General features: G+C 40.5%; 2 protein-coding genes across 20 annotated transcripts in view; one reads left to right on the top strand and one right to left on the bottom strand.

The window, feature by feature from the left end:
- The window catches only part of CASK (calcium/calmodulin dependent serine protein kinase), a 358988-nt gene that overhangs the window by 201997 nt on the left and 141249 nt on the right, over nt 1-15742 (top strand). The window lies entirely within an intron of this gene.
- On the bottom strand, nt 1760-11712 carry GPR34 (G protein-coupled receptor 34). The gene is made up of 3 exons (XM_043570171.1): nt 9631-11712; nt 9038-9131; nt 1760-3263 (listed from the first exon to the last, which is right to left on the bottom strand). Exon 3 carries the CDS (start codon nt 3182-3184, stop codon nt 2042-2044), a length of 1143 nt encoding a protein of 380 aa, XP_043426106.1. The 5' UTR covers nt 3185-3263; nt 9038-9131; nt 9631-11712; the 3' UTR covers nt 1760-2041.

Here is a 15742-nt window from a genome sequence, read left to right as displayed (position 1 = left end):
TCTCAAAAAATGAATAAAAATCAAAAAAAGTGTTTTTTTTTTTTTCATTTAAATTCAACCCTAACAAAATTCTTCATACTCTTTAATACTGATTTCTCAATGAGCGGCCCACCTGAAGTTTGAAGAATTATTATAACTATAAGAAATTCTCATACTCTGTGACAAACTTATGAATGGATCTTTGGAGTTTGTCATAACAGGCTTTTACATATTTACTCAATAGCATTCTGATTCTATGTGTGACCAAAAAAACTGAACACATGCTGGACAAACTTTTAAGAATGCTTCCTTTAATGACATCTCCTGATTCCAATTGTATGATGCTCTGTGCAGTTATATCCAGATACACCAAACAAGAAAAAAACGAAATACACCCACATTTTCAATTCTGTTAAGCACCCCTTCCCTCCCTCCTTGTCTCATTCATCCACTCATTCATTTATTCAGCAGATACCTCTCAGTGTGCCTTGCAACACACTAATCTCCCAGGAGCCCTTTTGATAAATAAGACCCCTTTCTCTTGGAGCTTAGTCTCCAGTTAGTTTTGAGCATACACGAAAATTTCAGAACTTGCTTCCTTTAATTCTAATCTATAATTTTGTTTTCTTATAAAATATTTCAAACACTCAGCAATATGCCAAAAGTAATATGACAGATACCCAAGTACTATCACAGAGGCTTAACAGACATTAACATTTTGCCATGTTGGCTTCAAATCTCTCCAGCTGCAACCATTAACCTTAAGTTGGTGTGTTATGTTGTGTATATTATGCACATTTTGTTGTTACGTATCTATAGATCCATAAATAATGTATTTTATGTGTTTTTGTGTTTTACATAAATGATTTCACATGGTATATACCCTTTTTGCAGTTGGGGTCTGGGGAGGGTGTTTTTTATTCAACATTGTTTTTTGATGATTCTCCATGTTGATGCATGCAGGTGTAGTTCCTTGAAGCACTGGGTAATACTCCCTTTTGTGAATAAGCCACAGTGTATTTCTCCATTCCTTTGCTGATGCACACTCAACTTAGGCCGTTTCCAAGCTTTTGATGTTATGAACTAGTAGTTCACTGAGCATGATTATGTACGTTTTTTTGTGAACATGTTTGAGTCGTTCTGTCCAATGTATACCTAGTAGCAGACTTGATGGATCATAAGGTGTGCATATCTTCAATTTTACTCCAGTAAAGTGTGTTCCAAGATGGCAGAGTCATTCATAAATCTGCTTTAAGGAAGGTGGGGGTTTAAGTCCTATTGCTAGGCTATCAAATTCTTAGCTTATCTGTTCTTTGATTTTATTGTACAGTATTTAAATTCTATTTTATCTAAGCAGTGATAGATAATAAATGTTTTTAATTTTTAAGTAGAATTTTATTATGTCATCTATTATGGAGGTTCAGGCATAAATGAATACACTAGCAAATTATACAGGCTTTTTAAATGACAAAGAACATATTTTCTTACATGTTGTTGGTCCTCAAATCATTTATCTTTTTAAAAAAAACTTTATTTATTTTGAGAGAGAGAGACAGAGTGCACAAGTGGGGAAGGGGGAATTCTCTTCCTCCCCCCTTCCCCACTTGTGCACTCTGTCTCTCTCTCTCAAAATAAATCGTGACCAGACGTTTAACCGACTGAGCCATCCACGTGTCTCCAAATCATTTACCTTTGAAACACACTCTAATATTAAGTGCTTAATTTTGAGTAACTACTTTAGTGACTTGAGAAAGTATGATATTTTAATTATTCTGTTGTTAAAACTATAAATTTCACTTAACTCTATAATCTATGTTAAGAGTGTTAACAACATGTTTTGAAAAGATTTTACATACAGATTTAAAATCTAGTAATGAGTATAAGCTTCTCTTGCCCTTAAAATATTTTACAACTAAGCAAATGAAATATCACAAATATGCAACAAGCTTTGAGCAGATCTGAGCTTTGCAAATGCTAGAGCTTTGTTTCATAGGTTTTAGTTCTTCAAAGTATTAAGATGTTGTATTTTCTCATTCTTTTTAATGTGTTTACTTCAAGTGATTTAAGAAGGAGACTGAATTTTAGCTGCAGCAGATGTATCATGCAGGGAGTACCCTGGTTTAAATTCTGACGTGCTTTCACTTCTGCTCGCTTCCCCTTGAAAGTGTCTAGAAAGAAGCTGGCACATTATTTTGCGGATGTTACTGGACATCAGGAAATACATGACTGGGTCTAAGCAACTATTGAAAGACGAGAAGACCAGCATGATCTCGTTGGTTTTGTGAACGATTTCCTTCCAATAGCAAGGTGGCTTGTTTAGCTGTGAAAAAATATAGACAAATCGGAAGGCATGATACGGAACAAAACATATAGTAAAAATGATGAGTACAATAAAGGAATTCCGAGCTGTGGTGGCATATTTACCAGAGTTGGGAAATTTGGACCTCCTTTTAGAAATCCTCAGTAGATTCTTGCCGATCTTAATATATGAAAGGATTATTAGTAAGAAAATTAGCCAGAACATTACCACAAGAATGAGGTTAAAAATTGCTTCTCCCTTGGCATTCGTCCTCTCTCTATAATGGAAGCACATTGTGGAATTATTGGAATCATGGCCTTCTTTCTTAGGGGCTAATATAATCATAGCTAGAAATCCAGCAAGAGCAACTGTCCATACTATACAGCAAACATAAATACTTTGTTTGGTTGTTACTGCCTTCCGTTGTTGTATAGACCGATTGATTTTTATATAGCGATCCAAACTGATGAATCCAAGCAAAATAATGCTAATGTACATGTTCATATAAAATAGTGTTCCCACAGCCCTGCAAAGGATCATATTGAGTGTCCACTTGTTCTGGTTAATGTGATACATTATGCGGAAAGGCAGGCAGAAGATCAGTAAGAGATCTGCAATGGCTACATTCAGTAGGTAAATCTGAATGGAGTTTCTCTTGCGGTGGATACCCAGAAATACATAGAGGGCGATTATGTTTCCAACCAGTCCCACGATGAAAATAACAGAGAAGGATACTGTTAACACGCTAGAGAGCAGTTTCTCATCCATGACACAGTCAGTATCTGCTGTTCCTGACATGGTGTGTGGCGTTGAGATGCTGTGATTAGCTGTAAAGTTCACTCCCTGAGAGGACCAAGGCCAGCTGTAGGCCGAAGTGGTTGGCATTGTTACGGCGTGACTTCTCATTGTCTGGTGTAGGGATCAAAAAGTGAAGGTGCTAAATGATGTGTTCCTTGTGTGTAGCTTTGGTATCTTCAGAATTTTCCTACAAGGGAAAGCAGCATTGAGTTATTTGCCATTTTAATAAGTTTCTTTAAGCACAAATAATAAGCGATATATTTTCAGATGGGAGAAACTTTGAGTATCTGCACTATGTATGTAGCAGCAGCATGGTACCACAACTCAAGCAGTAAGTATACTAGAGTCTTAGGGAATGTCCTGCTCTAACCTTTCCTATGGCTGTGGTATATGTTCAAGGTTTGTTTTATTTAACTTGCCGTATGGAGTTTGTTATGGGAATAGAGACAGACGTATGGACAAATGACAGCTCATATTGTTCAAAGATAAGGGTCCATTTCCCGAAAGGTAGTTACAGCCATGAGTGAGCTGGGCCCACTGCTGACCCCTGCCCAGCTCCCTGCCTTGACTCCTTCCCTTGTGTCTGGTATCCGTTCATTTGGGCAAGGATTGCCACACAGCATATGACATAAACTGTGGCAGTCTTCCATCCCGCGGGGGAATAGAAGAAAGAGTCCTAAATTTCTTCCTTTTCAAGCTAAGACCAAGTTGGGCGTATTAAAATCATTTGCCTGCGAGCTATGCAGACCCAAGAGAGCAGAACACCTGCCCCCTCAGACAGACTCTTGTAACAAGGTAGCTAAACAAAACCAAGCCGGGTGGCAAAGGCTGCCAGTTAGTTGAGACAGACAGTCTCCTGACCCGGAAGCATAGAGTGATAGTACAGATGGGAAGCACGATGTGCATTCCAAGATTCTGAAACAACTAACTGCAGCTTACTATGCCCCAGGTTAGGTCATTTGCAACTGTCGCTGGAACCTTATAAGAGTGTGTGTGAATTCCACTTGTTTGCCGCAGCAGAGAATGTTAGCAGCGCCACCTATTCTTGGCTCCTTCCTGGGCATTGAGTGCAGTGAAGCCCTCAGTCTGAGAGGCCATCATAAGGAGCTAGAAGACATGAAGAGAGGGTCCCAGGAGGTCTCAGAGTGACTGCCCCATTTCTCTACAGCAGCATCTTAGCAGGTGTAACACAAAGACATTCCGAGCAAGGTTACCAAAATCAGACCTAACTCTGTGACCTTGGTCACACCAATTCATCTTTTCTAAGCTTCAGGTTTCTCATCTGTAGAAATGCACAATGTGTATGAAGAACTTAACCCCGGGCACATAAAAGTACTCAATGAAAATTAGTTTTTAAAAAAAACAAAACACCTGGGTGCCTGAGTGTCTCGCTCAGTCAGTTGAATATCCAACTTCAGCTCAGGTCACAAACTGAGTTTGTGAGTTCAAGCCCTGTGTCAGGCTCTGTGCTGACAGCTGGGAGCCTGGAGCCTGCTTCGGATTCTGTGTCTTCCTTCTCTCTTTCTCTCTCTCTCTCTCTCTCTCTCTCTCTCTCTCAAAAATAAATAAACATTTAAAAAATAAAAAAAAATTTAAAAACCACCTTTGGGGGATGCCTGAGTGGCTCAGTTGTTTGATCTCAGGTCATGGTCCTAGGGTCATGGGATCAAGCCCTGTATCAGGCTCTGAGCTGAGCATGGAGCCTGCTTAAGATTCTCTCTCCCTGTGCCCCTCTCCCCTGCTCATGCACATGCATTCTCTCTCCCCCACCCCCACCACTCTCCCCCATTCACACTCTCTCTCTCTCTCTAAAATTTATATATATAAAAACACCTTTGGACTAATCTCATTTTAGTGAATATTTCATACATGGCTAAGTACTGCATGGAAACCAAAAGTGAACAAGTCCAAGATCCTGCTCTCAGGAAACATTTTTGTAGGCATGCACATTCAAATTCTGAATGCTATATTGTAAAGTGGAATTGAATGAAAATAACTTCTGGATGTGACATGGTACGCAGAGAAATACATTTGGAAGAACTTAGCCTTTCTTAATATTCCACCTATAATTTGATCAAGAAGAAACCATATAGTCGAGGGTAAAATTCCAGTTTAAAATTTTGCTAAAGAGGGAAAATTGATTCCAGGGAAGAAGAACTGGCTGGTGAAGAGGAAGTTATGTAATCTATCTCTGGTAAGAGCCTGTCTCTACAGTTCAGGTCAGTGGAGGGAGGGAGGCACGCGGACCCAGTCTAGTCTGTCCTGTGTCTCAACTGCAGGAACCAATTTCAGCAGAGTTTATAGAAACTTACATGCATGTATCTGGTGATCAGAAATTCTAAAAGGAAAGGGCAATCTAGGAAGAGTGGAAGCCGATAATGCAATCTAGATTACCAGGAAGAGGAAAAGGGTGCCTAAAGGAGGAATTTGCATTATATGGTTAGGTGGGAAGCTTGCTGCAGCTTGGGTAGAAACCTCCCATGGCCACTGATGAAAGGGAATTTGATGGCAAGTGACATGACTTTAAGAGCTCAGATAGCCAAAATGCCTGTAAAAACTCATCTGTAAGTAGTTCTTTTTTTTTTTTTTTTTCCTTCTTCCATGCCAGATCTTAAACTCCATTAGGATTGGGAACCAAGTCTTTTTTTTTGTTTGTTTGCCTCTGTGTAGCAAGTGCTTAGCACAATAAATATTGCTGAATGAAAGAGGGAATTTAGTAGAAAAGCAGGTGGAGTTCTACATGTGGACAGCAAAATCAGCTGTTCAAGTACAGGAAGAGCTTTGACTGCATTAAGAAAATTGCATTTAGGGGCGCCTGGGTGGCGCAGTCGGTTGAGCGTCCGACTTCAGCCAGGTCACGATCTCGCGGTCCGGGAGTTCGAGCCCCGCGTCAGGCTCTGGGCTGATGGCTCAGAGCCTGGAGCCTGTTTCCGATTCTGTGTCTCCCTCTCTCTCTGCCCCTCCCCCGTTCATGCTCTGTCTCTCTCTGTCCCAAAAATGAATAAACGTTGAAAAAAACAATTAAAAAAAAAAAGAAAAAGAAAATTGCATTTGACCGAGGTTGCTGGGTTGGTAGTATGATGCGCCTACAGCAAAACTAACCCCCTTCTTTGGTTGAATTCACAGATATGGAATGTCTTAAGTGGAGATTGTCACCACTAACCTGAAGGTTGTCACTACTAGTCCTGAACTGGAATACAGCCATTTCATCCTAACATCACACTTAGAAACTGCCACAGACCACATGGGGAGAAAAGCCCAAATTATGTCATAGGAGCGAGCTGAAGGAAGTAGGCACCTTACCCTGGAGATATAGAAGAGACTGTCAGTGGCTCTCAATCCTGAGCTGCATATTAGAACCCCTTTGAGGGCTTTTTAAAGATACCACTGCCTGGCTCCAGCCCCAGATCTTCTGATTTAATTGATCTGGAATGGGCTCCAGGCAATGGTTTCCTTTAAAAGCTCCTCAGGGGATTCTAATGTGCATCGAGAATTGAACCCTTGAGCTAGATGGCTGACCCATTAACTAATATTTATTTAGCAGTTGCTGTGTACCAGGCAGTGTGTTAAGCACATTTATATTCATGTACATAATCCTTATATTAAACTTGTGAGGTAGGTATTACAAAAGAGACAATGAGAAATCAAGAGGTTGTGAACTTTACCCATGACCACACAATTCTTTAAATGGCAGTACCCAAGCTGGGACTCAGATCTGCCTACCTTTTAGGGTCCATGATCCCTTAAACCTCACTCCTCCTGATCACATATGAACAGCATTTTCTTTTTTAATTCTGAGTTCTGTCAGCAGTATTTAGACATGATTCCTTCAACATTATCCACGTTGGCAATTTTTTTAAGATTTTTTTTTTTTAAGTAATCACTACACCCATTGTGGGGCTCAAAGTCACAACCCCAAGATCAAGAGTCATATGTTCCACCGACTGAGCAGCCAGACACCCCTTAAAGATTTTATTTTTTTAAGTAATCTTTATACCCAGGGTGGGGCTTGAACTCACAACCCCAAGATCAAAAGTCACATGTTCTACTGACTGAGCCAGCCAGGTGCCCCTCACATTAGCAATTTTAAGAAGAGGCTATGGGGCGCCTGGGTGGCGCAGTCGGTTAAGCCTCCGACTTCAGCCAGGTCACGATCTCGCGGTCCGTGAGTTCGAGCCCCGCGTCGGGCTCTGGGCTGATGGCTCAGAGCCTGGAGCCTGTTTCCGATTCTGTGTCTCCCTCTCTCTCTGCCCCTCCCATGTTCGCACTCTGTTTCTTTTTCTCTCTCAAAAATAAATAAACATTAGAAAAATTTTTAAAAAATTGATTGTGGGGCGCCTGGGTGGCACAGTCGGTTAAGCGTCCGACTTCAGCCAGGTCACGATCTCGCGGTCTGGGAGTTCGAGCCCCGCGTCAGGCTCTGGGCTGATGGCTCAGAGCCTGGAGCCTGTTTCCGATTCTGTGTCTCCCTCTCTCTCTCTGCCCCTCCCCCGTTCATGCTCTGTCTCTCTCTGTCCCAAAAATAAATAAATGTTGAAAAAAAAAATTAAAAAAAAAAAAAAAAAGAAGAGGCTATGCCTTCTAGCTTTACTTTTTTGGAAAAAGGTATTAATCTTTTCATTTGCCCTGTACATTAGAGTAAGTAAAGAAGTCCAGAGTTTACAGAATCACAAATCATTCATCAGAATGTTTAGTTTCAAACTTACTTCTAGGCCTGAAAGCCATAATCAGGATGTTTCTAGAAAGCTGTTAGCACAAAAACCTTTCTGGTTTTGCTTTATTTTCAAGCCTAAAGAAAATAAAGTAAGGGGAGCCTGGATGGCTCAGTTGATTGAGAGTCCAGCTCTTGATTTCAATTCAGGTCATGATCTCACAGTTCATGGAATTGAGCTCCACATCTGGGCTCTGTGATGACAGTGGGGGGGCCTGCTTGGGATTTTCTCTCTTTCTCTCTTTGCCCCTTCCATGCATGCATGCATGCTCTTGCTGTCTCTCAAAATAAATAAACATTTTTTAAAAAAAGAGCAAATAAATGGGGCACCTAGGTGGCTCAGATGGTTGAGCGTTTGACTTCGGCTCAGGTTATCATCTCATGGCTTGTGAGTTCGAGCCCCATGTTGGGCTCTGTGCTGACAGCTTGGAGCCTGGAGCCTGCTTCAGATTCTGTGTCTGTCTGTCTGTCTCTCTCTCTGCCCCTCCCCCGCTCGCGCTCTCTGTCTTTCAAAAATAAATAAACATTAAAAAAAAGAGAGAGAAAATAAAGCAAAAGCAATGCATTTGTTTAAATAGTAATAATAGCCATCATTTAGAACCATGTATTAGATGGCTAGTGTCTAGTCATCTATTAACAAATTAACAGATTAGATTCTGTTTTACACTTAATGGCTGATGTTTGCCTCCTTTCAATGTGTCCGTCACTCACTATTCTTAAGGCCATCTGTTGATGTATTAAAAACAACTTATTTGATAAGAATGGCCAATGAGGACAAGAAACAGACCACTGTGTTCACATAGTGGACTAATTTCCCAGTGGGCATTGAGACTCCTGTGCTATATTGAAGTCACAATGGTTTCCTGATAGTAGATGGTAAAGGTTTTTTAAGTGTTGTTACTTGGCAAATCCTGAAGCTTGCCATGCTGTGTTAGTGCTGCATTTGTAGCCGGTACCACCACCCCCTTCCGATAGTCTTCATCTGGCTCACGTAGGAGCTTCTGTACTGGAGGGCAGCACCCTACGGATTCCGCGGTGGCCTCGAATAAGCAAAAGCTTTTTCTTTTCTTTTTAAGTTTGCATTTATTTAACTAATCTCTACACCCAACATGGATCTCGAACTCACAAACCTGAGATGAAGAGTTGCATGCTCTTGTGACTGAGCCAGCCAGGCAATCCGAGCAAAAGCTTTTTAAATGCATTCTGGGTACGTTTGTGAAAACATCACATCGCTCTGTTAAAATACATACCTATTTGGCAATAGTAGCAACCTTTCACTGTTTGTAGTTTGACTTGATAGTGACCGGATCCCTCAGGCCATGCTTCAAAAAATTGCACTAATTGCTGCATACAGAATAAAAATCAAAAGCATGTTGCTTAGGAAATAATACAATTAGTAGTATGTTCGATTTTGCTATAAATTTAACAGTAAAGTACAACCATTGAAACTAGGGAGTCAGCATAACCATAACGTTAATAAGTGATAGATCACTTCTTCCACATTGGAAATAAAATTGGTTGCTTATGAAAATAACTTTCAGTCAACTCAAGTGGCTCTGCAGGTCTTTATGGCAGAATGCGAAAGACAGTGTAAAGCAGTGTGACCGCATCGATAGATGAGCTTCAGTCCCTGCAGTGTCCTCAAGTACTTCAAGTAACTAAGAAGACAGCCTCATTTTAAGTCAAACCAAGGCAGAGGTCTCATTCGAGCACCTTACTCAGGGCTCCAGAAAGCAAAGTGGTCCTAGTCACCATGAAGCCGCTTTCACTTTTAATATTCAGAGAATCAAATTTTAACTGAAATAATGGATCATTTCTATAACTGAAATCAAGGAGTACTCACAGTTCAGGCTCTCTTGCAGTAAAGGAGCAGAGCCCCAAGCTTCCCTAAACACAGAGACTCTTCTTTATGTGTCAGCTGGGTTCTCCATCCGGTGGTGGTTCACTTGGTTGAGGTTGTCTTTTTATATATTTGCATGTGGTAATCAGGCTGTTTCCCCCCCACCACCACCCCTTTTCTTTCTTTTTTCGATATGATACCCCTCTGAGTCCTTGTAGAAATGTTAACAAAGGAAAAAAAAAAAAAAAAACCCAGCCCACCAGCATGCAGCAACTTCATGTTTAAGGTCAGTCAACATTCCTTTAGATTTTTTCTATGCATACCTTTCACCTTGGCAGTTGTAGGAAGTTTTCCCTTATCCTCCCCAGATAAAGAAGTTTTATGAATTCTAAGCAGAAATACACATTTTCTGTTTTTCCTAAGAAGTGATGCATAATATGCATTGCATTTGCTGTTTCTTTCGGGATTCACTGTAGAAATTAAGGTATTCACAGAAAATGGTGTTCCCGTATTGAATTCTCCTAACATCAGTAACGAATTATTTTATTCTTTTTTTTTAAGTTTTGAGGTTTTTTTTTCAACTTTTATTTGACCTGTACATTATTTTAGTGTATTTTCATGCATACCCTGAAGATCTTGGATTTATTTTCTAAAACAGTCTTACAATTTTGGACGAAATGAGATTTGGGATCGTATTCTCCCCTTTTTATCACTGTGACAGACTCTCCCAAGTAAATTGACATATCTCCTATCTTCTACAGAAAATAATGAAGGAATTCTGCAGTTTTTGTTTTGGTCCCAATCCAATATTTAATGACTATCTGTCTATCTCTGTAACTGCTGGCCTTGCAGTTTCATGGCATTTCCCTTTTTTTGTAGTCATCTGAAACGAAAGATTAGTTTTTATCCTCCCCATAATTGTCACCGTGCAGCTTTACTTATGCTAAATAACATTTAACTCACTGGGCTTTATCTAACATTCTAATTATATCTGGGTACTTACACGCTTCTGAACCCGTATTCTCCAGAGCTTTTGCTTTGTTATGACACATGGGACAGAATATTTTTAAATTCTAGAATGAAAATATTTTGTAGCTTTTACTTCCCCCTTAGAACTCCTGAGAAGGAAGAAGATTACTGTGTTGGTCGGGCAGGAATTTCATGTGTGTGCGGTTAAAAAAAAAAAAAAGTGTAATATTAAACTTGCTATCTTAACAATTTTTAAACATACAATCCAATACTGTTAAGTATATTTATATTGTTGTGCAGCAGATCTCTGGAACTTTTCATCATGCAAAACTGAAACTCTGTCATCACTAAATACTAATTCCCTTTCCCTGCCCTTGGCAATTACTTTTCTATTTTATATGATTTTCACTAATATAGATCATTCATTTGAGTGAAATGATTGTATTTCATTCTTTTATGACTGGCTTTTTTCGTTTAGCATAATATTCTCGAGGTTCCCCCATGTCATAGCATGTGACAGGACCGCCTTCTTTCTCAAGCTGAGTAATGTTCCATTGCATGTGTGTATCTCTCGCATTTTCTTTATCCATGCATCTGTCAGTGGACATTTGAGTTGCTTCCATCTCTTGGCTATTGTGAATAAAGCTTCAGTAAGCGTGGCTATGCAAATATATTTTGGCAGAATTTTTTTTTATGACTTAAATAGGTGTTTATCTATTAGCATTCTATTTCACTAAATCTAGCATAAATCTTTTTATATTATACTAGCAACCTTTCCACACCTAAGCCTCCCATTTCAAAATACTAACCCTGTTTTCATCTTCAGTGCCCTGGTGGCCCTACTATGACCAGATTTCAGTGCACATACGGTCCCCAACTTATAGTGGTTCAACTTCAGATTTTTCGGCTTTGCAGTGGTGCAAAAACCATGTGTGCTCAGCAGAAACCGCACTTCAAATTTTGATCTTTTCCCAGGCAAGCGATATGTGGCGCCAGCAGTGTTGCCGGCAGTGGCGGTGAGCTGCAGCTCCTGGTTGGCCATACTGTCTCGAGACTCAACAACCGATACGCTTACAATCATTGTATACCCATGCAAGCATTCTCTTTTTCGCTTTGGATATAGTATTCAATAAATTACGTGAGATATTTAGCACATTGTTATAAAATATGCTTTGTGATAGATGAGTTTGCCCAACTAGAGGCTAACATAAGCGTTCTGAGCATGTTTAAAGTAGGCTAGGCTAAACTATGGGATTTGGGAGATTAGGTGTATTAAATGCCATTTTCAACTTATGATATATTCTTTTCTTTTAATGTTTATTTTTGAGAGAGAGAGACAGAGACAGACAAAGTGTGAGTGGGGGAGGGGCAGAGAGAGAGGGAGGCACAAAATCTGAAGCAGGATCTGGGCTCCAAGCTGTCATCACAGAGCCCGGCGCGAACCCACGAACCGTGAGATCATGACCTGAGCTGAAGTTGAATGCCCATCCGACCAAGTCAACCCAGGCACCTCTTAACTTAATGATATTTTCAACTTATGATGGGTTTATAAGGACATAACCCCATTGTATATTGAGGAAGATCTGTAATCTTTTTCTAGTTCTTCCTTTACATGAGCTTTTTCCTATTCATTCTGAGCTTTCTACTTTCTGTCTCTGTTTCTTCTTCCTCCTTTGTTGGTATCTTAGCCTGTTATTTATATATAGAAAGCATAAGTAAATGGATACATTTGTCTGGTACCATCTATCACTGATTACCACCATCTTCTCTTTATCTAAGTCCCAACCCTGGTTAAGTTCAGCCCACCACCTACTCCAGACCTGAACCTTGCTGGTTAACATGAAGACTACTAGGTACAAACACACAGTCGTGTTGATGGGTCTCTCTTCACGTTCATGACCACAAACCTCAAGTGGGCTCCTGTGTTGCCACCAGTCCTGCTGTATTTCCTTAGTGTGGTGGTTCTCGGAACATGGCTTCCAGACCAGTAGCATCAACATCACTCAAGAACTCATTAGAAATGCATGTTCTTGACCTCACCCCAGACCTTATGAATCCATAACTCTGGGCATGGAAGCCAGCAAAGCTGTGTGATTCTGATGCTGACGTTTGACAACCGTTGCCTCAGTCAGTTCATTCTCCTGTTCTTTGAAAGTACTTTTTCATACCTTCCCTCTTCTCAAAGTGCCAACAACCCCCTCTCCTGCCCCAGTCCTGCCCAATGATCACTTTTATTTCAAAGTAAATAGAAAACAGAAGTACAGTACTCAGAGAACTTCCTCATCTTCCTACATGCCCATCTGCTTGCATCTACAGGTGCTCCCGGACCCTGGCTTCTTCACTGGTGCAGGGGCCAACCCCTCTCCCTACTTGCACACTACAAGTCCCTTCTTTCTTCTGGGGTCATTTTTTTCCCCTCCACAGTACCTTTCCCATCAGCATACAAATGTCTCTCTCTCAAAGACCAAACAAAAACAAACCTCCCTGAAAATCTGCTACTGCTATGGAGCCAGCTATCGGATATATTATTATGTGAAAGTTTTGATACTTTTATGTATTTTCTTATTTTCAAAAAAGATAACAATGGAAGGATAAACAAAAAACTAGTGCAGATACTTAGCAAAAGAGGAAGGAGAGATTAAGGGGAAGGACAAGGTACAAAAGCTAGACCTCTCTGAATGGAACTTGTTTACAGTTTTGATTTTGGAATGATGTACATGTTTTATATAATTACAACACCAAATCAAGTCAAATGTAGTCAAACAACTTGACCTCATTGTATAACACACTGAAAACATAACCACAAGGAGAATTCTTTTAAGTGACTTTAAAAATTTTTGTTTTTTCAACGTTTATTTATTTTTGGGACAGAGAGAGACAGAGGATGAACAGGGGAAGGGCAGAGAGAGAGGGAGACACAGAATCAGAAACAGGCTCCAGGCTCCGAGCCATCAGCCCAGAGCCTGACGCGGGGCTCGAACTCACGGACCGCAAGATCGTGACCTGGCTGAAGTCGGATGCTTAACCGACTGCGCCACCCAGGCGCCCCTTAAGTGACTTTAAAATAGGGATTGGGGGGGGAGGGCCTGGGTGGCTCAGTAGGTTGAGCATCCAACTCTTGATTTTGGCTCAGGTCATGATCTCACAGTTTGTGAAATTGATCCCTCCATGAGGCTCTGTGCTGACAGCATGGAGCCTGCTTGCAATTCTCTCTCTCTCTCTCTCTCTCTCTCTCTCTCTCTCTCCCTCTCCCTCTCCCTCTCCCTCTCCCTCTCCCTCTCCCTCTCTCTCTCTCCCCCCCTCCCTCTCCCCCCCTCCCCCCCCGCCCCTCCCCTGCTAGCTCTCTTGTGCTCTCGACCTCAAAGTAAATAATTTTTAAATAAAATAGGATGGGGTTTTTCTTTACAAAATTTTAGACTTAGAGAAAAGTTCCAACAGTAATACAAAGAATTCCCATCACCTTTCACTCATATTCCCCATGTTAACATTTTTCTATATTTATTTTGTCTTTCTTAATATTTCACTCTTCTTTGTCCATCTATATATTTCCTAAAAATAAGAAACTCTCTGAATAGCCACAGTAAAATGATCAAAATCAGGGAATTTATGTTGAAAGGATATTATTCTGTAATCTACAGACTTGGCCCCAATTTCATCAAGCCGTTCTAATGTCCTTTATGGCAAAAATACAAACAAGATTATATATCGCATTTTGGCTGTTAAATCTCTTCACTCTCCTTTGATCACTTTGATCCCTTTGATCTGAAACAATATTTGAAGAATATAGGCCCGGTACATTCTAGAATGCCCCTCAGTTTGGGTCAGTCTGGTATTTCCTCATGATTTGACACAGTTAGGATCTTTGGCACAAATACCATACAGCCATGTTGCTGAGTGCTTGTCAGTGAAGGAAGCACAATGCTCTTAATTAGTCCCACTACTAGCAATAGTAACTTTGAAACTTTTTTTTTAAGTTTATTTATTTAGAGAGAGCACACGCAGGGGAGGAACAGAGAGAGAAGGAGCGAGAGACAGAATGCCAAGCAGGCTCTGAACTTTCAGCACAGAACCCTACGTGGGGCTTGAACCCACGAACCATGAGATCATGACCTGGGCCAGAGTCAAGAGTCAGACACTCAACTGACTGAGCCACCGAGGCACCCCAATAGTAACTTTGATAATAGTATCTTTCAGGTTGCTCCCCTGTAAAATTACTCTTTTACATTTTGTAATTAATGAAGTATCCTGTGGGGAGCTACTCTGAGATTCTACAAATACCCTGTCACTCTTCAAACTCTTACCCACTAGTAACTACCTTTTGATGGTTCTTGCTTCAATCAGTAATCGTGATGATAACTGCCAAATGGTGATTTCTCATGCTAGAATTTCTTCTACATTTATTAATTGGTTTTCTACTCACATGACAGTTTTTCCTTCTCTTCATTTACTTATTACTTACATCAGAGACTCATGAATTCTTACTTTATTCAATAGCAAAACAGTATTTTGATTGCACATCCCAGGTAGGATATGGCATAAGGACAAAAAGAACCACAAAGAAATCGTGAACAGCATATGGTGGTTTTGTTGTTACTGGCAATGTAGGTACTTTTATACACACACCCTAGGGGATAACGCAGATGAGTAATTATGTTAATGTCATTAGGTACCAATGTTACTTGACAAAATCAAAGAAATCAAGTAACAACCCTATTGAAAGAAACCCTATGTAGCAGTATGAATTTATTTTTCTTCTAAAAAATACAGATTTTTTAGCTCTGTCCACTGAAAAGGCAAAGCAGGGATAACCCAGAAGTAATAATATACCTAATACCCATATTGTGAATTTATTTTTTTTTTCAACATTTATTTATTTTTGGGACAGAGAGAGACAGAGCATGAACGGGGAAGGGGCAAAGAGAGAGGGAGACACAGAACCGGAAACAGGCTCCAGGCTCCGAGCCATCAGCCCAGAGCCCCACGCAGGGCTCGAACTCATGGACCGCGAGATCGTGACCTGGCTGAAGTCGGACGCTTAACCGACTGCGCCACCCAGGCGCCCCCATATTGTGAATTTAAATACCATTTCCCACTACACAGAAATGGGGCTACTTGGAGAAATGACTGGTTCCAAATCTGGGGCAAG

The sequence above is a fragment of the Prionailurus bengalensis genome, chromosome X (assembly GCF_016509475.1).
Source record: "Prionailurus bengalensis isolate Pbe53 chromosome X, Fcat_Pben_1.1_paternal_pri, whole genome shotgun sequence".
Lineage (NCBI taxonomy): Eukaryota > Metazoa > Chordata > Mammalia > Carnivora > Felidae > Prionailurus > Prionailurus bengalensis.
This window is presented reverse-complemented; position numbering and strand designations above follow the sequence as displayed.